Source organism: Ascaphus truei, chromosome 18, assembly GCF_040206685.1.
Source record: "Ascaphus truei isolate aAscTru1 chromosome 18, aAscTru1.hap1, whole genome shotgun sequence".
NCBI classification, from domain to species: Eukaryota; Metazoa; Chordata; class Amphibia; order Anura; family Ascaphidae; genus Ascaphus; species Ascaphus truei.
Window position 1 is genome coordinate 34,301,106 of NC_134500.1, and position 23,534 is coordinate 34,324,639.

Below are 23,534 nucleotides of genomic sequence, written 5' to 3' on the forward strand. Positions count from 1 at the left end.
CTCTATTCTATATAACCGCCCCCTATAACTCCCTCTATTCTATATAACCGCCCCCTATAACTCCCTCTATTCTATATAACCGCCCCATAACTCCTGCTATTCTATATAACCGCCCCCTATAACTCCCTCTGTTCTATATAACCGCTCCCTATAACTCCTCCTATTCTATATAACCGCCCTTATAACTCCTCCTATTCTATATAACCGCCCCTATAACTCCTCCTATTCTATATAACCGCCCCTATAACTCCCTCTATTCTATATAACCGCCCCATAACTCCTTCTATTCTATATAACCGCCCCTATAACTCCTCCTATTCTATATAACCGCCCCTATAACTCCTCCTATTCTATATAACCGCCCCCTATAACTCCTCCTATTCTATATAACCGCCCCTATAACTCCCTCTATTCTATATAACTGCCCCTATAACTCCTCCTATTCTATATAACCGCCCCTATAACTCCCTCTATTCTATATAACCGCCCCCTATAACGCCTCCTATTCTATCCTATTCTATATAACCGCCCCTATAACTCCTCCTATTCTATATAACCGCCCCTATAACTCCTCCTATTCTATATAACGCCCCTATAACTCCCTCTATTCTATATAACCGCCCCTATAACTCCCTCTATTCTATATAACCGCCCCTATAACTCCTCCTATTCTATATAACCGCCCCTATAACTCCCTCCTATTCTATATAATCGCCCCCATAACTCCTCCTATTCTATATAACCCCCCTTATAACTCCTCCTATTCTATATAACCGCCCCTATAACTCCTCCTATTCTATATAACCGCCCTTATAACTACTCCTATTCTATATAACCGCCCCTATAACTCCTCCTATTCTATATAACCGCCCCCTATAACTCCTCCTATTCTATATAACCGCCCCCTATAACTCCTCCTATTCTATATAACCGCCCCTATAACTCCTCCTATTCTATATAACCGCCCCTATAACTCCTCCTATTCTATATAACCGCCCCTATAACTCCTCCTATTCTATATAACCGCCCCTATAACTCCCTCTATTCTATATAACCGCCCCTATAACTCCTCCTATTCTATATAACCGCCCCTATAACTCTCTCTATTCTATATAACCGCCCTTATAACTCCTCCTATTCTATATAACCGCCCCATAACTCCCTCTATTCTATATAACCGCCCCCTATAACTCCCTCTATTCTATATAACCGCCCCTATAACTCCCTCTATTCTATATAACCGCCCCTATAACTCCTCCTATTCTATATAACCGCCCCTATAACTCCCTCTATTCTATATAACCGCCCCTATAACTCCCTCTATTCTATATAACCGCCCCATAACTCCCTCTATTCTATATAACCGCCCTATAACTCCTCCTATTCTATATAACCGCCCCTATAACTCCTCCTATTCTATATAACCGCCCCCTATAACTCCTCCTATTCTATATAACCGCCCCATAACTCCTCCTGTTCTATATAACCGCCCCTATAACTCCCTCTATTCTATATAACCGCCCCATAACTCCCTCCTATTCTATATAACCGCCCCTATAACTCCTCCTATTCTATATAACCGCCCCTATAACTCTTCCTATTCTATATAACCGCCCCCTATAACTCCCTCTATTCTATATAACCGCCCCCTATAACTCCTCCTATTCTATATAACCGCCCCTATAACTCCTCCTATTCTATATAACCGCCCCTATAACTCCTCCTATTCTATATAACCGCCCCTATAACTCCTCCTATTCTATATAACCGCTCCTATAACTCCCTCTATTCTATATAACCGCCCCTATAACTCCCCCTATTCTATATACCCGCCCCTATAACTCCCCCTATTCTTTATAACCGCCCCTATAACTCCTCCTATTCTATATAACCGCCCCTATAACTCCCTCTATTCTATATAACCGCCCCTATAACTCCTATTCTATATAACCGCCCCTATAACTCCCTCTATTCTATATAACCGCTCCTATAACTCCTCCTATTCTATATAACCACCCCTATAACTCCTCCTATTCTATATAACCGCCCCTATAACTCCTCCTATTCTATATAACCGCCCCTATAACTCCCTCTATTCTATATAACCGCCCCTATAACTCCTCCTATTCTATATAACCGCCCCTATAACTCCCTCTATTCTATATAACCGCCCCTATAACTCCTCCTATTCTATATAACCACCCCTATAACTCCTCCTATTCTATATAACCGCCCCTATAACTCCTCCTATTCTATATAACCGCCCCTATAACTCCTCCTATTCTATATAACCGCCCCTATAACTCCCTCTATTCTATATAACCGCCCCATAACTCCCCCTATTCTATATAACCGCCCCTATAACTCCCTCCTATTCTATATAACCGCCCCTATAACTCCTCCTATTCTATATAACCGCCCCTATAACTCCTCCTATTCTATATAACCGCCCCCTATAACTCCTCCTATTCTATCCTATTCTATATAACCGCCCCTATAACTCCTCCTATTCTATATAACCGCCCCTATAACTCCTCCTATTCTATATAACCGCCCCTATAACTCCTCCTATTCTATATAACCGCCCCCTATAACTCCTCCTATTCTATCCTATTCTATATAACCGCCCCTATAACTCCTCCTATTCTATATAACCGCCCCTATAACTCCTCCTATTCTATATAACCGCCCCTATAACTCCTCCTATTCTATATAACCGCCCCTATAACTCTTCCTATTCTATATAACCGCCCCTATAACTCCCTCTATTCTATATAACCGCCCCCTATAACTCCTCCTATTCTATATAACCGCCCCTATAACTCCTCCTATTCTATATAACCGCCCCTATAACTCCTCCTATTCTATATAACCGCCCCTATAACTCCTCCTATTCTATATAACCGCTCCTATAACTCCCTCTATTCTATATAACCGCCCCTATAACTCCCCCTATTCTATATACCCGCCCCTATAACTCCCCCTATTCTTTATAACCGCCCCTATAACTCCCTCTATTCTATATAACCGCCCCTATAACTCCTATTCTATATAACCGCCCCTATAACTCCCTCTATTCTATATAACCGCTCCTATAACTCCTCCTATTCTATATAACCACCCCTATAACTCCTCCTATTCTATATAACCGCCCCTATAACTCCTCCTATTCTATATAACCGCCCCTATAACTCCCTCTATTCTATATAACCGCCCCATAACTCCTCCTATTCTATATAACCGCCCCTATAACTCCCTCCTATTCTATATAACCGCCCCTATAACTCCTCCTATTCTATATAACCGCCCCTATAACTCCTCCTATTCTATATAACCGCCCCCTATAATGCCTCCTATTCTATATAACCGCCCCCTATAATGCCTCCTATTCTATATAACCGCCCCTATAACTCCTCCTATTTTATATAACCGCCCCTATAACTCCTCCTATTCTATATAACCGCCCTTATAACTCCTATTCTATATAACCGCCCCATAACTCCCTCTATTCTATATAACCGCCCCCTATAACTCCTCCTATTCTATATAACCGCCCCCTATAACTCCCTCTATTCTATATAACCGCCCCATAACTCCCGCTATTCTATATAACCGCCCTTATAACTCCTCCTATTCTATATAACGCCCCTATAACTCCCTCTATTCTATATAACCGCCCCTATAACTCCCTCTATTCTATATAACCGCCCCTATAACTCCTCCTATTCTATATAACCGCCCCTATAACTCCCTCTATTCTATATAACCGCCCCCTATAACTCCCTCTGTTCTATATAACCGCCCCTATAACTCCCTCTATTCTATATAACCGCCCCTATAACTCCTCCTATTCTATATAACCGCCCTTATAACTCCTATTCTATATAACCGCCCCATAACTCCCTCTATTCTATATAACCGCCCCCTATAACTCCCTCTATTCTATATAACCGCCCCCTATAACTCCCTCTATTCTATATAACCGCCCCATAACTCCTGCTATTCTATATAACCGCCCCCTATAACTCCCTCTGTTCTATATAACCGCTCCCTATAACTCCTCCTATTCTATATAACCGCCCTTATAACTCCTCCTATTCTATATAACCGCCCCTATAACTCCTCCTATTCTATATAACCGCCCCTATAACTCCCTCTATTCTATATAACCGCCCCATAACTCCTTCTATTCTATATAACCGCCCCTATAACTCCTCCTATTCTATATAACCGCCCCTATAACTCCTCCTATTCTATATAACCGCCCCCTATAACTCCTCCTATTCTATATAACCGCCCCTATAACTCCCTCTATTCTATATAACTGCCCCTATAACTCCTCCTATTCTATATAACCGCCCCTATAACTCCCTCTATTCTATATAACCGCCCCCTATAACGCCTCCTATTCTATCCTATTCTATATAACCGCCCCTATAACTCCTCCTATTCTATATAACCGCCCCTATAACTCCTCCTATTCTATATAACGCCCCTATAACTCCCTCTATTCTATATAACCGCCCCTATAACTCCCTCTATTCTATATAACCGCCCCTATAACTCCTCCTATTCTATATAACCGCCCCTATAACTCCCTCCTATTCTATATAATCGCCCCCATAACTCCTCCTATTCTATATAACCCCCCTTATAACTCCTCCTATTCTATATAACCGCCCCTATAACTCCTCCTATTCTATATAACCGCCCTTATAACTACTCCTATTCTATATAACCGCCCCTATAACTCCTCCTATTCTATATAACCGCCCCTATAACTCCTCCTATTCTATATAACCGCCCCCTATAACTCCCTCTATTCTATATAACCGCTCCCTATAACTCCTCCTATTCTATATAACCGCCCCTATAACTCCTCCTATTCTATATAACCGCCCCTATAACTCCTCCTATTCTATATAACCGCCCCCTATAACTCCTCCTATTCTATATAACCGCCCCCTATAACTCCTCCTATTCTATATAACCGCCCCTATAACTCCTCCTATTCTATATAACCGCCCCTATAACTCCTCCTATTCTATATAACCGCCCCTATAACTCCTCCTATTCTATATAACCGCCCCTATAACTCCCTCTATTCTATATAACCGCCCCTATAACTCCTCCTATTCTATATAACCGCCCCTATAACTCTCTCTATTCTATATAACCGCCCTTATAACTCCTCCTATTCTATATAACCGCCCCATAACTCCCTCTATTCTATATAACCGCCCCCTATAACTCCCTCTATTCTATATAACCGCCCCTATAACTCCCTCTATTCTATATAACCGCCCCTATAACTCCTCCTATTCTATATAACCGCCCCTATAACTCCCTCTATTCTATATAACCGCCCCTATAACTCCCTCTATTCTATATAACCGCCCCATAACTCCCTCTATTCTATATAACCGCCCTATAACTCCTCCTATTCTATATAACCGCCCCTATAACTCCTCCTATTCTATATAACCGCCCCCTATAACTCCTCCTATTCTATATAACCGCCCCATAACTCCTCCTGTTCTATATAACCGCCCCTATAACTCCCTCTATTCTATATAACCGCCCCATAACTCCCTCCTATTCTATATAACCGCCCCTATAACTCCTCCTATTCTATATAACCGCCCCTATAACTCTTCCTATTCTATATAACCGCCCCCTATAACTCCCTCTATTCTATATAACCGCCCCCTATAACTCCTCCTATTCTATATAACCGCCCCTATAACTCCTCCTATTCTATATAACCGCCCCTATAACTCCTCCTATTCTATATAACCGCCCCTATAACTCCTCCTATTCTATATAACCGCTCCTATAACTCCCTCTATTCTATATAACCGCCCCTATAACTCCCCCTATTCTATATACCCGCCCCTATAACTCCCCCTATTCTTTATAACCGCCCCTATAACTCCTCCTATTCTATATAACCGCCCCTATAACTCCCTCTATTCTATATAACCGCCCCTATAACTCCTATTCTATATAACCGCCCCTATAACTCCCTCTATTCTATATAACCGCTCCTATAACTCCTCCTATTCTATATAACCACCCCTATAACTCCTCCTATTCTATATAACCGCCCCTATAACTCCTCCTATTCTATATAACCGCCCCTATAACTCCCTCTATTCTATATAACCGCCCCTATAACTCCTCCTATTCTATATAACCGCCCCTATAACTCCCTCTATTCTATATAACCGCCCCTATAACTCCTCCTATTCTATATAACCACCCCTATAACTCCTCCTATTCTATATAACCGCCCCTATAACTCCTCCTATTCTATATAACCGCCCCTATAACTCCTCCTATTCTATATAACCGCCCCTATAACTCCCTCTATTCTATATAACCGCCCCATAACTCCCCCTATTCTATATAACCGCCCCTATAACTCCCTCCTATTCTATATAACCGCCCCTATAACTCCTCCTATTCTATATAACCGCCCCTATAACTCCTCCTATTCTATATAACCGCCCCCTATAACTCCTCCTATTCTATCCTATTCTATATAACCGCCCCTATAACTCCTCCTATTCTATATAACCGCCCCTATAACTCCTCCTATTCTATATAACCGCCCCTATAACTCCTCCTATTCTATATAACCGCCCCTATAACTCTTCCTATTCTATATAACCGCCCCTATAACTCCCTCTATTCTATATAACCGCCCCCTATAACTCCTCCTATTCTATATAACCGCCCCTATAACTCCTCCTATTCTATATAACCGCCCCTATAACTCCTCCTATTCTATATAACCGCCCCTATAACTCCTCCTATTCTATATAACCGCTCCTATAACTCCCTCTATTCTATATAACCGCCCCTATAACTCCCCCTATTCTATATACCCGCCCCTATAACTCCCCCTATTCTTTATAACCGCCCCTATAACTCCTATTCTATATAACCGCCACTACAACTCCCTCTATTCTATATAACCGCCCCTATAACTCCTATTCTATATAACCGCCCCTATAACTCCCTCTATTCTATATAACCGCTCCTATAACTCCTCCTATTCTATATAACCACCCCTATAACTCCTCCTATTCTATATAACCGCCCCTATAACTCCTCCTATTCTATATAACCGCCCCTATAACTCCCTCTATTCTATATAACCGCCCCTATAACTCCTCCTATTCTATATAACCGCCCCTATAACTCCCTCTATTCTATATAACCGCCCCTATAACTCCTCCTATTCTATATAACCACCCCTATAACTCCTCCTATTCTATATAACCGCCCCTATAACTCCTCCTATTCTATATAACCGCCCCTATAACTCCCTCTATTCTATATAACCGCCCCATAACTCCCCCTATTCTATATAACCGCCCCTATAACTCCCTCCTATTCTATATAACCGCCCCTATAACTCCTCCTATTCTATATAACCGCCCCTATAACTCCTCCTATTCTATATAACCGCCCCCTATAATGCCTCCTATTCTATATAACCGCCCCCTATAATGCCTCCTATTCTATATAACCGCCCCTATAACTCCTCCTATTCTATATAACCGCCCCTATAACTCCTCCTATTCTATATAACCGCCCCTATAACTCCTCCTATTCTATATAACCGCCCCTATAACTCCTCCTATTCTATATAACCGCCCCTATAACTCCTCCTATTCTATATAACCGCCCCATAACTCCCCCTATTCTATATAACCGCCCCTATAACTCCCTCCTATTCTATATAACCGCCCCTATAACTCCTCCTATTCTATATAACCGCCCCTATAACTCCTCCTATTCTATATAACCGCCCCTATAACTCCTCCTATTCTATATAACCGCCCTTATAACTCCTCCTATTCTATATAACCGCCCCTATAACGCCTCCTATTCTATATAACCGCCCCTATAACTCCTCCTATTCTATATAACCGCCCCTATAACTCCTCCTATTCTATATAACCGCTCCTATAACTCCTCCTATTCTATATAACCGCCCCTATAACTCCTCCTATTCTATATAACCGCCCCTATAACTCCTCCTATTCTATATAACCGCCCTTATAACTCCTCCTATTCTATATAACCGCCCCTATAACTCCTCCTATTCTATATAACCGCCCCTATAACTCCTCCTATTCTATATAACCGCCCCTATAACTCCTCCTATTCTATATAACCGCCCCATAACTCCCCCTATTCTATATAACCGCCCCTATAACTCCTCCTATTCTATATAACCGCCCCTATAACTCCTCCTATTCTATATAACCGCCCCTATAACGCCTCCTATTCTATATAACCGCCCCCTATAACTCCTCCTATTCTATATAACCGCCCCTATAACTCCTCCTATTCTATATAACCGCCCTTATAACGCCTCCTATTCTATATAACCGCCACTATAACTCCTCCTATTCTATATAACCGCCCCTATAACTCCTCCTATTCTATATAACCGCCCCTATAACTCCTCCTATTCTATATAACCGCCCCTATAACTCCTCCTATTCTATATAACCGTCCCTATAACTCCTCCTATTCTATATAACCGCCCCTATAACTCCCTCTATTCTATATAACCGCCCCTATAACGCCTCCTATTCTATATAACCGCCCCCTATAACTCCTCCTATTCTATATAACCGCCCCTATAACTCCTCCTATTCTATATAACCGCCCCCTATAACTCCTCCTATTCTATATAACCGCCCCTATAACTCCTCCTATTCTATAACCGCCCCTATAACTCCTCCTATTCTATATAACCGCCCCCTATAACTCCCTCTATTCTATATAACCGCCCCTATAACTCCTCCTATTCTATATAACCGCCCCATAACTCCCTCTATTCTATATAACCGCCCCTATAACTCCTCCTATTCTATATAACCGCCCCTATAACTCCTCCTATTCTATATATAACCGCCCCTATAATGCCTCCTATTCTATATAACCGCCCCTATAACTCCCTCTATTTTATATAACCGCCCCTATAACTCCTCCTATTCTATATAACCGCCCCTATAACTCCCTCTATTTTATATAACCGCCCCCTATAACTCCTCCTATTCTATATAACCGCCCCTATAACTCCTCCTATTCTATATAACCGCCCCTATAATGCCTCCTATTCTATATAACCGCCCCTATAACTCCTCCTATTCTATATAACCGCCCCTATAACTCCTCCTATTCTATATAACCGCCCCTATAACTCCTCCTATTCTATATAACCGCCCCTATAACTCCCTCTATTCTATATAACCGCCCCTATAACGCCTCCTATTCTATATAACCGCCCCTATAACTCCTCCTATTCTATATAACCGCCCCTATAACTCCTCCTATTCTATATAACCGTCCCTATAACTCCTCCTATTCTATATAACCGCCCCTATAACTCCCTCTATTCTATATAACCGCCCCTATAACGCCTCCTATTCTATATAACCGCCCCCTATAACTCCTCCTATTCTATATAACCGCCCCTATAACTCCTCCTATTCTATATAACCGCCCCCTATAACTCCTCCTATTCTATATAACCGCCCCTATAACTCCTCCTATTCTATAACCGCCCCTATAACTCCTCCTATTCTATATAACCGCCCCCTATAACTCCCTCTATTCTATATAACCGCCCCTATAACTTCTCCTATTCTATATAACCGCCCCATAACTCCCTCTATTCTATATAACCGCCCCTATAACTCCTCCTATTCTATATAACCGCCCCTATAACTCCTCCTATTCTATATAACCGCCCCTATAATGCCTCCTATTCTATATAACCGCCCCTATAACTCCCTCTATTTTATATAACCGCCCCTATAACTCCTCCTATTCTATATAACCGCCCCTATAACTCCTCCTATTCTATATAACCGCCCCTATAACTCCCTCTATTTTATATAACCGCCCCCTATAACTCCTCCTATTCTATATAACCGCCCCTATAACTCCTCCTATTCTATATAACCGCCCCTATAATGCCTCCTATTCTATATAACCGCCCCTATAACTCCTCCTATTCTATATAACCGCCCCTATAACTCCTCCTATTCTATATAACCGCCCCTATAGCTCCTCCTATTCTATATAACCGCCCCTATAACGCCTCCTATTCTATATAACCGCCCCTATGTTATCAATGTCTTGTATAGCGCATACACAGAGCGAGCTCCTGTGCGCTTTAAAAAACCTCCAAAAGGTGGAGCGAAGAATCCCCCAGCGCTCGGAAGGCGATCCCACAGAGCCGGGCCGCGCTCTCACAGCGAGACGGTCTGCGGTGTTTCTGATGGATATAGGGGGGGCGTTCCATTCCCAGGGGTAATAAGAGGAATTATAGGGGTATTTTACTTTTTCATCATTTTCGCGCTCCCCGCCGGTGTGTGACCATTTCTGCTCCCAGGAGGACCTCTCCCACAGTAATCCTCGTATAACACCGGCTCTGGAGGGGTGACATGAATTACAGCCTTATCAGAAGATGGGGGAGCCATTGGGGCATTGCCGAGGGTCAATGAGAAGCCAATTAAACACCAACAGATTGACTCGTTGCAGCCAGTGGCACTGTGTATAAATCCCCAAATAATATTACTATACTAATTCATATAAATGCTTTCCTATTCTTGGAAATAGAAAATGACCTGTCTCCTCTCACTGATTTGGGTTCAAATCCTGTAATTTGGGGGTCAGTCTCGGGTATTTGGGGGTCAGTCTCGGGGATTTGGGGGTCAGTCTCGGGGATTTGGGGGTCAGTCTCGGGGGTTTGGAGTATCACTGATACTGTATCAGCATTTTGTTCCATTAAAGTGTACACTTTTTATTCAGAATCCCCTAATCCCACTTATTTCTGCACGTGGAGGTTGATATCATAATATATCATTAATAATCATGTAATAATAAAATATTAATAATACATTGTTATTCATATAATAAAGTGAACAATAATAAATAGTTAAAAAGTCTCTACCAGGAGGAATCATTCCAGTCGTTTTAGACTCAATAAAAAAATCCAGTTCTGCATTTATATCGCAGTTTTCAAGGCTTTGTCTGACCTCTTCAATCATCTGCAGAAAGAAGAGCAAGGAGCAGTTAGGGGAGGAGTTATAGGGAGCAGTAATATGAGCAGTTAGGGGAGGAGTTATAGGGAGCAGTAATATGAGCAGTTAGGGGAGGAGTTATAGGAGCAGTAATATGAGCAGTTAGGGGAGGAGTTATAGGAGCAGTAATATGAGCAGTTAGGGGAGGAGTTATAGGAGCAATTAGGAGAGGAGTTAGGGGAGCAGTTAGGGGAGGAGTTACGGGGAGCAGTTAGGGGAGGAGTTATAGGGAGCGGGTATAGGGAGAAGTGAACGGAGGAGTTACAGGGATCGGGTATAGGAGCAGTTAGGGGAGGAGTTATAGGAGCAGTTCTAGGGAGCAGTAAGGGGAGGAGTTATAGGAGCAGTTAGGGGAGGATTTTTAGGGGAGAAAGGACGGCCTCTGTATTACCTCATCATCCTTCACACACTGCTCGGAGAAATGGTTACATTGCACCCATAGAGAATTGCGCAGGATGGTGATCCGGTCCCTCTCCTGCTGCTGAAAGGCCTGAAATACAACACACTGCAAAGTGAGCGCGTTATCCGGGGCTGCGCTTACACAGCGCGCCCGGAATATATCCCACAGCAATGTGTACATACACACACTGCAAAGTGAGCGCGTTATCCGGGGCTGCGCTTACACAGCGCGCCCGGAATATATCCCACAGCAATGTGTACATACACACACTGCAAAGTGAGCGCTGTATCCGGGGCTGCGCTTACACAGCGCGCCCGGAATATATCCCACAGCAATGTGTACATACACACACTGCAAAGTGAGCGCTGTATCCGGGGCTGCGCTTACACAGCGCGCCCGGAATATATCCCACAGCAATGTGTACATACACACACTGCAAAGTGAGCGCGTTATCCGGGGCTGCGCTTACACAGCGCGCCCGGAATATATCCCACAGCAATGTGTACATACACACACTGCAAAGTGAGCGCGTTATCCGGGGCTGCGCTTACACAGCGCGCCCGGAATATATCCCACAGCAATGTGTACATACAGCACACTGCAAAGTGAGCGCGTTATCCGGGGCTGCGCTTACACAGCGCGCCCGGAATATATCCCACAGCAATGTGTACATACACACACTGCAAAGTGAGCGCGTTATCCGGGGCTGCGCTTACACAGCGCGCCCGGAATATATCCCACAGCAATGTGTACATACGCACACTGCAAAGTGAGCGCGTTATCCGGGGCTGCGCTTACACAGCGCGCCCGGAATATATCCCACAGCAATGTGTACATACACACACTGCAAAGTGAGCGCTGTATCCGGGGCTGCGCTTACACAGCGCGCCCGGAATATATCCCACAGCAATGTGTACATACACACACTGCAAAGTGAGCGCGTTATCCGGGGCTGCGCTTACACAGCGCGCCCGGAATATATCCCACAGCAATGTGTACATACACACACTGCAAAGTGAGCGCGTTATCCGGGGCTGCGCTTACACAGCGCGCCCGGAATATATCCCACAGCAATGTGTACATACACACACTGCAAAGTGAGCGCGTTATCCGGGGCTGCGCTTACACCGCGCGCCCGGAATATATCCCACAGCAATGTGTACATACACACACTGCAAAGTGAGCGCGTTATCCGGGGCTGCGCTTACACAGCGCGCCCGGAATATATCCCACAGCAATGTGTACATACACACACTGCAAAGTGAGCGCGTTATCCGGGGCTGCGCTTACACAGCGCGCCCGGAATATATCCCACAGCAATGTGTACATACACACACTGCAAAGTGAGCGCTGTATCCGGGGCTGCGCTTACACAGCGCGCCCGGAATATATCCCACAGCAATGTGTACATACACACACTGCAAAGTGAGCGCTGTATCCGGGGCTGCGCTTACACAGCGCGCCCGGAATATATCCCACAGCAATGTGTACATACACACACTGCAAAGTGAGCGCGTTATCCGGGGCTGCGCTTACACAGCGCGCCCGGAATATATCCCACAGCAATGTGTACATACACACACTGCAAAGTGAGCGCTGTATCCGGGGCTGCGCTTACACAGCGCGCCCGGAATATATCCCACAGCAATGTGTACATACACACACTGCAAAGTGAGCGCTGTATCCGGGGCTGCGCTTACACAGCGCGCCCGGAATATATCCCACAGCAATGTGTACATACACACACTGCAAAGTGAGCGCTGTATCCGGGGCTGCGCTTACACAGCGCGCCCGGAATATATCCCACAGCAATGTGTACATACAGCACACTGCAAAGTGAGCGCGTTATCCGGGGCTGCGCTTACACAGCGCGCCCGGAATATATCCCACAGCAATGTGTACATACACACACTGCAAAGTGAGCGCTGTATCCGGGGCTGCGCTTACACAGCGCGCCCGGAATATATCCCACAGCAATGTGTACATACACACACTGCAAAGTGATCCGCGTTATCCGGGGCTGCGCTTACACAGCGCGCCCGGAATATATCCCACAGCAATGTGTACATACACACACTGCAAAGTGAGCGCTGTATCCGGGGCTGCGCTTACACAGCGCGCCCGGAATATATCCCACAGCAATGTGTACATACACACACTGCAAAGTGAGCGCTGTATCCGGGGCTGCGCTTACACAGCGCGCCCGGAATATATCCCAGAGCAATGTGTACATACACACACTGCAAAGTGAGCGCTGTATCCGGGGCTGCGCTTACACAGCGCGCCCGGAATATATCCCACAGCAATGTGTACATACACACACTGCAAAGTGAGCGCTGTATCCGGGGCTGCGCTTACACAGCGCGCCCGGAATATATCCCACAGCAATGTGTACATACACACACTGCAAAGTGAGCGCGTTATCCGGGGCTGCGCTTACACAGCGCGCCCGGAATATATCCCACAGCAATGTGTACATACACACACTGCAAAGTGAGCGCGTTATCCGGGGCTGCGCTTACACAGCGCGCCCGGAATATATCCCACAGCAATGTGTACATACACACACTGCAAAGTGAGCGCGTTATCCGGGGCTGCGCTTACACAGCGCGCCCGGAATATATCCCACAGCAATGTGTACATACACACACTGCAAAGTGAGCGCTGTATCCGGGGCTGCGCTTACACAGCGCGCCCGGAATATATCCCACAGCAATGTGTACATACAGCACACTGCAAAGTGAGCGCGTTATCCGGGGCTGCGCTTACACAGCGCGCCCGGAATATATCCCACAGCAAAGTGTACATACACACACTGCAAAGTGAGCGCGTTATCCGGGGCTGCGCTTACACAGCGCGCCCGGAATATATCCCACAGCAATGTGTACATACACACACTGCAAAGTGAGCGCTGTATCCAGGGCTGCGCTTACACAGCGCGCCCGGAATATATCCCACAGCAATGTGTACATACAACACACTGCAAAGTGAGCGCGTTATCCGGGGCTGCGCTTACACAGCGCGCCCGGAATATATCCCACAGCAATGTGTACATACACACACTGCAAAGTGAGCGCGTTATCCGGGGCTGCGCTTACACAGCGCGCCCGGAATATATCCCACAGCAATGTGTACATACACACACTGCAAAGTGAGCGCGTTATCCGGGGCTGCGCTTACACAGCGCGCCCGGAATATATCCCACAGCAATGTGTACATACACACACTGCAAAGTGAGCGCGTTATCCGGGGCTGCGCTTACACAGCGCGCCCGGAATATATCCCACAGCAATGTGTACATACACACACTGCAAAGTGAGCGCGTTATCCGGGGCTGCGCTTACACAGCGCGCCCGGAATATATCCCACAGCAATGTGTACATACACACACTGCAAAGTGAGCGCGTTATCCGGGGCTGCGCTTACACAGCGCGCCCGGAATATATCCCACAGCAATGTGTACATACAGCACACTGCAAAGTGAGCGCTGTATCCGGGGCTGCGCTTACACAGCGCGCCCGGAATATATCCCACAGCAATGTGTACATACGCACACTGCAAAGTGAGCGCGTTATCCGGGGCTGCGCTTACACAGCGCGCCCGGAATATATCCCACAGCAATGTGTACATACACACACTGCAAAGTGAGCGCTGTATCCGGGGCTGCGCTTACACAGCGCGCCCGGAATATATCCCACAGCAATGTGTACATACAACACACTGCAAAGTGAGCGCTGTATCCGGGGCTGCGCTTACACAGCGCGCCCGGAATATATCCCACAGCAATGTGTACATACACACACTGCAAAGTGAGCGCTGTATCCGGGGCTGCGCTTACACAGCGCGCCCGGAATATATCCCACAGCAATGTGTACATACACACACTGCAAAGTGAGCGCGTTATCCGGGGCTGCGCTTACACAGCGCGCCCGGAATATATCCCACAGCAATGTGTACATACACACACTGCAAAGTGAGCGCGTTATCCGGGGCTGCGCTTACACAGCGCGCCCGGAATATATCCCACAGCAATGTGTACATACACACACTGCAAAGTGAGCGCTGTATCCGGGGCTGCGCTTACACAGCGCGCCCGGAATATATCCCACAGCAATGTGTACATACACACACTGCAAAGTGATCCGCGTTATCCGGGGCTGCGCTTACACAGCGCGCCCGGAATATATCCCACAGCAATGTGTACATACACACACTGCAAAGTGAGCGCTGTATCCGGGGCTGCGCTTACACAGCGCGCCCGGAATATATCCCACAGCAATGTGTACATACACACACTGCAAAGTGAGCGCTGTATCCGGGGCTGCGCTTACACAGCGCGCCCGGAATATATCCCAGAGCAATGTGTACATACACACACTGCAAAGTGAGCGCTGTATCCGGGGCTGCGCTTACACAGCGCGCCCGGAATATATCCCACAGCAATGTGTACATACACACACTGCAAAGTGAGCGCGTTATCCGGGGCTGCGCTTACACAGCGCGCCCGGAATATATCCCACAGCAATGTGTACATACACACACTGCAAAGTGAGCGCGTTATCCGGGGCTGCGCTTACACAGCGCGCCCGGAATATATCCCACAGCAATGTGTACATACACACACTGCAAAGTGAGCGCTGTATCCGGGGCTGCGCTTACACAGCGCGCCCGGAATATATCCCACAGCAATGTGTACATACACACACTGCAAAGTGAGCGCTGTATCCGGGGCTGCGCTTACACAGCGCGCCCGGAATATATCCCACAGCAATGTGTACATACACACACTGCAAAGTGAGCGCGTTATCCGGGGCTGCGCTTACACAGCGCGCCCGGAATATATCCCACAGCAATGTGTACATACAGCACACTGCAAAGTGAGCGCTGTATCCGGGGCTGCGCTTACACAGCGCGCCCGGAATATATCCCACAGCAATGTGTACATACACACACTGCAAAGTGAGCGCTGTATCCGGGGCTGCGCTTACACAGCGCGCCCGGAATATATCCCACAGCAATGTGTACATACACACACTGCAAAGTGAGCGCGTTATCCGGGGCTGCGCTTACACAGCGCGCCCGGAATATATCCCACAGCAATGTGTACATACACACACTGCAAAGTGAGCGCTGTATCCGGGGCTGCGCTTACACAGCGCGCCCGGAATATATCCCACAGCAATGTGTACATACACACACTGCAAAGTGAGCGCTGTATCCGGGGCTGCGCTTACACAGCGCGCCCGGAATATATCCCACAGCAATGTGTACATACACACACTGCAAAGTGAGCGCGTTATCCGGGGCTGCGCTTACACAGCGCGCCCGGAATATATCCCACAGCAATGTGTACATACACACACTGCAAAGTGAGCGCGTTATCCGGGGCTGCGCTTACACAGCGCGCCCGGAATATATCCCACAGCAATGTGTACATACAGCACACTGCAAAGTGAGCGCTGTATCCGGGGCTGCGCTTACACAGCGCGCCCGGAATATATCCCACAGCAATGTGTACATACACACACTGCAAAGTGAGCGCTGTATCCGGGGCTGCGCTTACACAGCGCGCCCGGAATATATCCCACAGCAATGTGTACATACACACACTGCAAAGTGAGCGCTGTATCCGGGGCTGCGCTTACACAGCGCGCCCGGAATATATCCCACAGCAATGTGTACATACACACACTGCAAAGTGAGCGCGTTATCCGGGGCTGCGCTTACACAGCGCGCCCGGAATATATCCCACAGCAATGTGTACATACACACACTGCAAAGTGAGCGCTGTATCCGGGGCTGCGCTTACACAGCGCGCCCGGAATATATCCCACAGCAATGTGTACATACACACACTGCAAAGTGAGCGCTGTATCCGGGGCTGCGCTTACACAGCGCGCCCGGAATATATCCCACAGCAATGTGTACATACAGCACACTGCAAAGTGAGCGCGTTATCCGGGGCTGCGCTTACACAGCGCGCCCGGAATATATCCCACAGCAATGTGTACATACACACACTGCAAAGTGAGCGCGTTATCCGGGGCTGCGCTTACACAGCGCGCCCGGAATATATCCCACAGCAATGTGTACATACACACACTGCAAAGTGAGCGCGTTATCCGGGGCTGCGCTTACACCGCGCGCCCGGAATATATCCCACAGCAATGTGTACATACACACACTGCAAAGTGAGCGCTGTATCCGGGGCTGCGCTTACACAGCGCGCCCGGAATATATCCCACAGCAATGTGTACATACAGCACACTGCAAAGTGAGCGCGTTATCCGGGGCTGCGCTTACACAGTGCGCCCGGAATATATCCCACAGCAATGTGTACATACAGCACACTGCAAAGTGAGCGCGTTATCCGGGGCTGCGCTTACACAGCGCGCCCGGAATATATCCCACAGCAATGTGTACATACAGCACACTGCAAAGTGAGCGCGTTATCCGGGGCTGCGCTTACACAGCGCGCCCGGAATATATCCCACAGCAATGTGTACATACACACACTGCAAAGTGAGCGCTGTATCCGGGGCTGCGCTTACACAGCGCGCCCGGAATATATCCCACAGCAATGTGTACATACAGCACACTGCAAAGTGAGCGCTGTATCCGGGGCTGCGCTTACACAGCGCGCCCGGAATATATCCCACAGCAATGTGTACATACAGCACACTGCAAAGTGAGCGCTGTATCCGGGGCTGCGCTTACACAGTGCGCCCGGAATATATCCCACAGCAATGTGTACATACACACACTGCAAAGTGAGCGCTGTATCCGGGGCTGCGCTTACACAGCGCGCCCGGAATATATCCCACAGCAATGTGTACATACACACACTGCAAAGTGAGCGCTGTATCCGGGGCTGCGCTTACACAGCGCGCCCGGAATATATCCCACAGCAATGTGTACATACAGCACACTGCAAAGTGAGCGCGTTATCCGGGGCTGCGCTTACACAGCGCGCCCGGAATATATCCCACAGCAATGTGTACATACACACACTGCAAAGTGAGCGCGTTATCCGGGGCTGCGCTTACACAGCGCGCCCGGAATATATCCCACAGCAATGTGTACATACACACACTGCAAAGTGAGCGCGTTATCCGGGGCTGCGCTTACACAGCGCGCCCGGAATATATCCCACAGCAATGTGTACATACACACACTGCAAAGTGAGCGCGTTATCCGGGGCTGCGCTTACACAGCGCGCCCGGAATATATCCCACAGCAATGTGTACATACACACACTGCAAAGTGAGCGCTGTATCCGGGGCTGCGCTTACACAGCGCGCCCGGAATATATCCCACAGCAATGTGTACATACACACACTGCAAAGTGAGCGCGTTATCCGGGGCTGCGCTTACACAGCGCGCCCGGAATATATCCCACAGCAATGTGTACATACACACACTGCAAAGTGAGCGCTGTATCCGGGGCTGCGCTTACACAGCGCGCCCGGAATATATCCCACAGCAATGTGTACATACACACACTGCAAAGTGAGCGCGTTATCCGGGGCTGCGCTTACACAGCGCGCCCAGAATATATCCCACAGCAATGTGTACATACACACACTGCAAAGTGAGCGCTGTATCCGGGGCTGCGCTTACACAGCGCGCCCGGAATATATCCCACAGCAATGTGTACATACACACACTGCAAAGTGAGCGCTGTATCCGGGGCTGCGCTTACACAGCGCGCCCGGAATATATCCCACAGCAATGTGTACATACACACACTGCAAAGTGAGCGCTGTATCCGGGGCTGCGCTTACACAGCGCGCCCGGAATATATCCCACAGCAATGTGTACATACACACACTGCAAAGTGAGCGCGTTATCCGGGGCTGCGCTTACACAGCGCGCCCGGAATATATCCCACAGCAATGTGTACATACAGCACACTGCAAAGTGAGCGCGTTATCCGGGGCTGCGCTTACACAGCGCGCCCGGAATATATCCCACAGCAATGTGTACATACAGCACACTGCAAAGTGAGCGCGTTATCCGGGGCTGCGCTTACACAGCGCGCCCGGAATATATCCCACAGCAATGTGTACATACACACACTGCAAAGTGAGCGCGTTATCCGGGGCTGCGCTTACACAGCGCGCCCGGAATATATCCCACAGCAATGTGTACATACAGCACACTGCAAAGTGAGCGCTGTATCCGGGGCTGCGCTTACACAGCGCGCCCGGAATATATCCCACAGCAATGTGTACATACACACACTGCAAAGTGAGCGCGTTATCCGGGGCTGCGCTTACACAGCGCGCCCGGAATATATCCCACAGCAATGTGTACATACAGCACACTGCAAAGTGAGCGCGTTATCCGGGGCTGCGCTTACACAGCGCGCCCGGAATATATCCCACAGCAATGTGTACATACACACACTGCAAAGTGAGCGCGTTATCCGGGGCTGCGCTTACACAGCGCGCCCGGAATATATCCCACAGCAATGTGTACATACACACACTGCAAAGTGAGCGCGTTATCCGGGGCTGCGCTTACACAGCGCGCCCGGAATATATCCCACAGCAATGTGTACATACACACACTGCAAAGTGAGCGCTGTATCCGGGGCTGCGCTTACACAGCGCGCCCGGAATATATCCCACAGCAATGTGTACATACACACACTGCAAAGTGAGCGCTGTATCCGGGGCTGCGCTTACACAGCGCGCCCGGAATATATCCCACAGCAATGTGTACATACGCACACTGCAAAGTGAGCGCTGTATCCGGGGCTGCGCTTACACAGCGCGCCCGGAATATATCCCACAGCAATGTGTACATACACACACTGCAAAGTGAGCGCTGTATCCGGGGCTGCGCTTACACAGCGCGCCCGGAATATATCCCACAGCAATGTGTACATACACACACTGCAAAGTGAGCGCTGTATCCGGGGCTGCGCTTACACAGCGCGCCCGGAATATATCCCACAGCAATGTGTACATACGCACACTGCAAAGTGAGCGCTGTATCCGGGGCTGCGCTTACACAGCGCGCCCGGAATATATCCCACAGCAATGTGTACATACACACACTGCAAAGTGAGCGCGTTATCCGGGGCTGCGCTTACACAGCGCGCCCGGAATATATCCCACAGCAATGTGTACATACACACACTGCAAAGTGAGCGCGTTATCCGGGGCTGCGCTTACACAGCGCGCCCGGAATATATCCCACAGCAATGTGTACATACAACACACTGCAAAGTGAGCGCGTTATCCGGGGCTGCGCTTACACAGCGCGCCCGGAATATATCCCACAGCAATGTGTACATACAACACACTGCAAAGTGAGCGCTGTATCCGGGGCTGCGCTTACACAGCGCGCCCGGAATATATCCCACAGCAATGTGTACATACACACACTGCAAAGTGAGCGCTGTATCCGGGGCTGCGCTTACACAGCGCGCCCGGAATATATCCCACAGCAATGTGTACATACACACACTGCAAAGTGAGCGCGTTATCCGGGGCTGCGCTTACACAGCGCGCCCGGAATATATCCCACAGCAATGTGTACATACACACACTGCAAAGTGAGCGCGTTATCCGGGGCTGCGCTTACACAGCGCGCCCGGAATAAATCCCAGAGCAATGTGTACATACCTGGCAGGTATTAATGTGTTCCAGCTCCCACTCAATCCGAGCTTTCTCCAGCAGGTCAATATTGTGCTTGTATAACCGGTCTAGAAATCAAAGCCAGAGTGAAAATAGGTATCTCTCTACCTTCCTCCATTATCCACAGATCAGCGTCTTTTCCCAGTGTTCATTTACTCAGAGACAGATATAAAGATGGCTGTCTAAGTCTTGCACAGGCATTTCTTAGTTATGTGCTAAGAACTACAGTCACAATGGTATCCGTTCAAGTTCTTTGGTAGTTCTAAGTTCGATACGCACATTATAAAAAACTCTTACACCTTCTTGAAACCAATGTTTCAATGTACAGTTAGGTCTGTAAATAATTGGACACTTACTATTCTGAAGCCAGGGCCACGTGTGATGTGTGAATAGCCCTAGATAGCTTTAACTCAGCCCCCTTTACAAATCACGCCAAGTCCTATAATATTTCCTTCACTTTATTGGAAAAGCAGCAGTAAATACAGGCTCTTGTGGATGTTGTGTAGTTGTGAGTTTGTAGTTGAGGGCAGGTAGAAAGAGATGGCCTTGCCATGGGAGTGTAACAGGAAGGTACTCACTCAGCCAAAGTCAGGAATGAAAAGGAAGTGTGGGGGAATCTGGGTAACAGGAATAGTCTTGGGACAGACTACCTGTCAGCAAAACAGGGGGGAGGGCAGAATAGCCCATTCTAGGAGACATCTCAGAGGCTGCAGTAGCAACTCACTGACTACATGCCTAGAGGCAGGGAAGGCAACATTGTAACATCTCACACAGGCACAGTGTGTGTGTAGAGCAAATACATGTAGCTGAAACTAAGGAGCTGACAAGCAGAAACTGCAAGGCGGGTCAATCAGAAATATGATTCTTGTTCCAGGACACTTACACAATTTTCAGAATATTGGCTCTGTACGCCACCACAATTAATTTGAAATGAAACAACCGAGATGCAATAGAAGTGCAGACTTTCAGCTTTAATTCAAGGGGTTGAACAAAATTATCGTATGAAACGTTTAGGAATTGCAACCATTTTCATACACAGTCCCCTTATTTCAGGGGCTCAAATGTAATTGGAAAAATTAACAATCAAAAATAAAATGTTCATTTTTAATACTTTGTCGAGAATCCTTTGCAGGCAATGACTGCTTGAAGTCTGGAACGCATGGACATCACCAAACGCTGGGTTTCCGCCGGAAGTTTGTGATGCTTTGCCAGGCATTTACTGCAGCTGTCTTAAGTTGTTGTTTCTTTGTGGGTCTTTCTGCCTTAAGTTTTGTCTTCAGCAAGTGAAATGCATGCTCGATCAGGTTGAGATCAGGTGATTGACTCGGCCATTGCAGAATATTCCACTTCTTTGCCTTAAACTCCTGGGTTGCTTTCGCAGTATGTTTTGGGTCATTGGCCATCTGTAAAGTGAAGCGCCGTCCAATCAACTTCGCTGAATTTGGCTGAATCTGAGCAGACAATATATCCCTATACGCTTCAGAATTCATCCGGCTGCTTCTGTCTTCTGTCACATCATCAATAAACACTAGTGACCCAGTGCCATTGTAAGCCATGCATGCTCATGCCATCACACTGCCTCCACCGTGTTTTACAGGTGATGTGGTATGCTTCGGATCATGAGCCGTTCCAAGCCTTCTCCATACTTTTTTCTTCCTATCATTCTGGTACAGGTTGATCTTAGTTTCATCTGTCCAAAGAATGCTGTTCCAGAACTACGCTGGCTTTTTTAGATATTGTTTGGCAAAGTCTAATCTGGCCTTTCTATTCTTGAGGCTTATGAATGGTTTGCAGCTTGTGGTGAACCCTCTTTATGGTAGACTTGGATAATGATATGCCTACCTCCTGGAGAGTGTTCTTCACTTGGCTGGATGTTGTGAAGGGGTTTTTCTTTACCATGGAAAGGATCCTACAATCATCCACCACTGTTGTCTTCCTTTGACGTCCAGGCATTTTTGTGTTGCAGAGCTCACCAGTGCGTTCTTTTTTTCTCGGACTGTACCAAACTGTTGATTTGGCCACTCCTAATGTTCCTGCTATCTCTCTGATGGGTTTTCTTTTTTTGCAGCCTAAGGATGCCCTGTTTCACTTGCATTGAGAGCTCCTTTGACCGCATGTTGTGGGTTCACAGCAACAGCTTCCAAATGTGAATGCCACACCTGGAATCAACTCCAGACCTTTTACCTGCTTAATTGATGATGAAATAACGAAGGAATAGCCCACACCTGTCCATGAAACAGCTTTTGAGTCAATTGTCCAATTACTTTTGGTCCCTTGAAAAAGAGGGGGCTACATATTAAAGAGATGTAATTCCTAAACCCTTCCTCCAATTTGTATGTGAATACCCTCAAATTAAAGCTGATAGACTGTCCT

The 23,534-nt window shown here is 47.6% G+C and overlaps 1 protein-coding gene across 1 annotated transcript in view; it reads right to left on the reverse strand.

Moving 5' to 3' along the window:
• The window catches only part of LOC142469203 (proline-serine-threonine phosphatase-interacting protein 1-like), a 59,870-nt gene that overhangs the window by 15,947 nt on the left and 20,389 nt on the right, over positions 1 to 23,534 (reverse strand). The window contains exons 4-7 of the mRNA XM_075576163.1: positions 21,150 to 21,229; positions 11,506 to 11,604; positions 10,985 to 11,081; positions 10,372 to 10,462 (exon numbers count right to left, since the gene is read on the reverse strand). Of these exons, the coding sequence (XP_075432278.1) occupies positions 10,372 to 10,462; positions 10,985 to 11,081; positions 11,506 to 11,604; positions 21,150 to 21,229 (367 nt within the window). The remainder of the gene's footprint in view (positions 1 to 10,371; positions 10,463 to 10,984; positions 11,082 to 11,505; positions 11,605 to 21,149; positions 21,230 to 23,534) is intronic.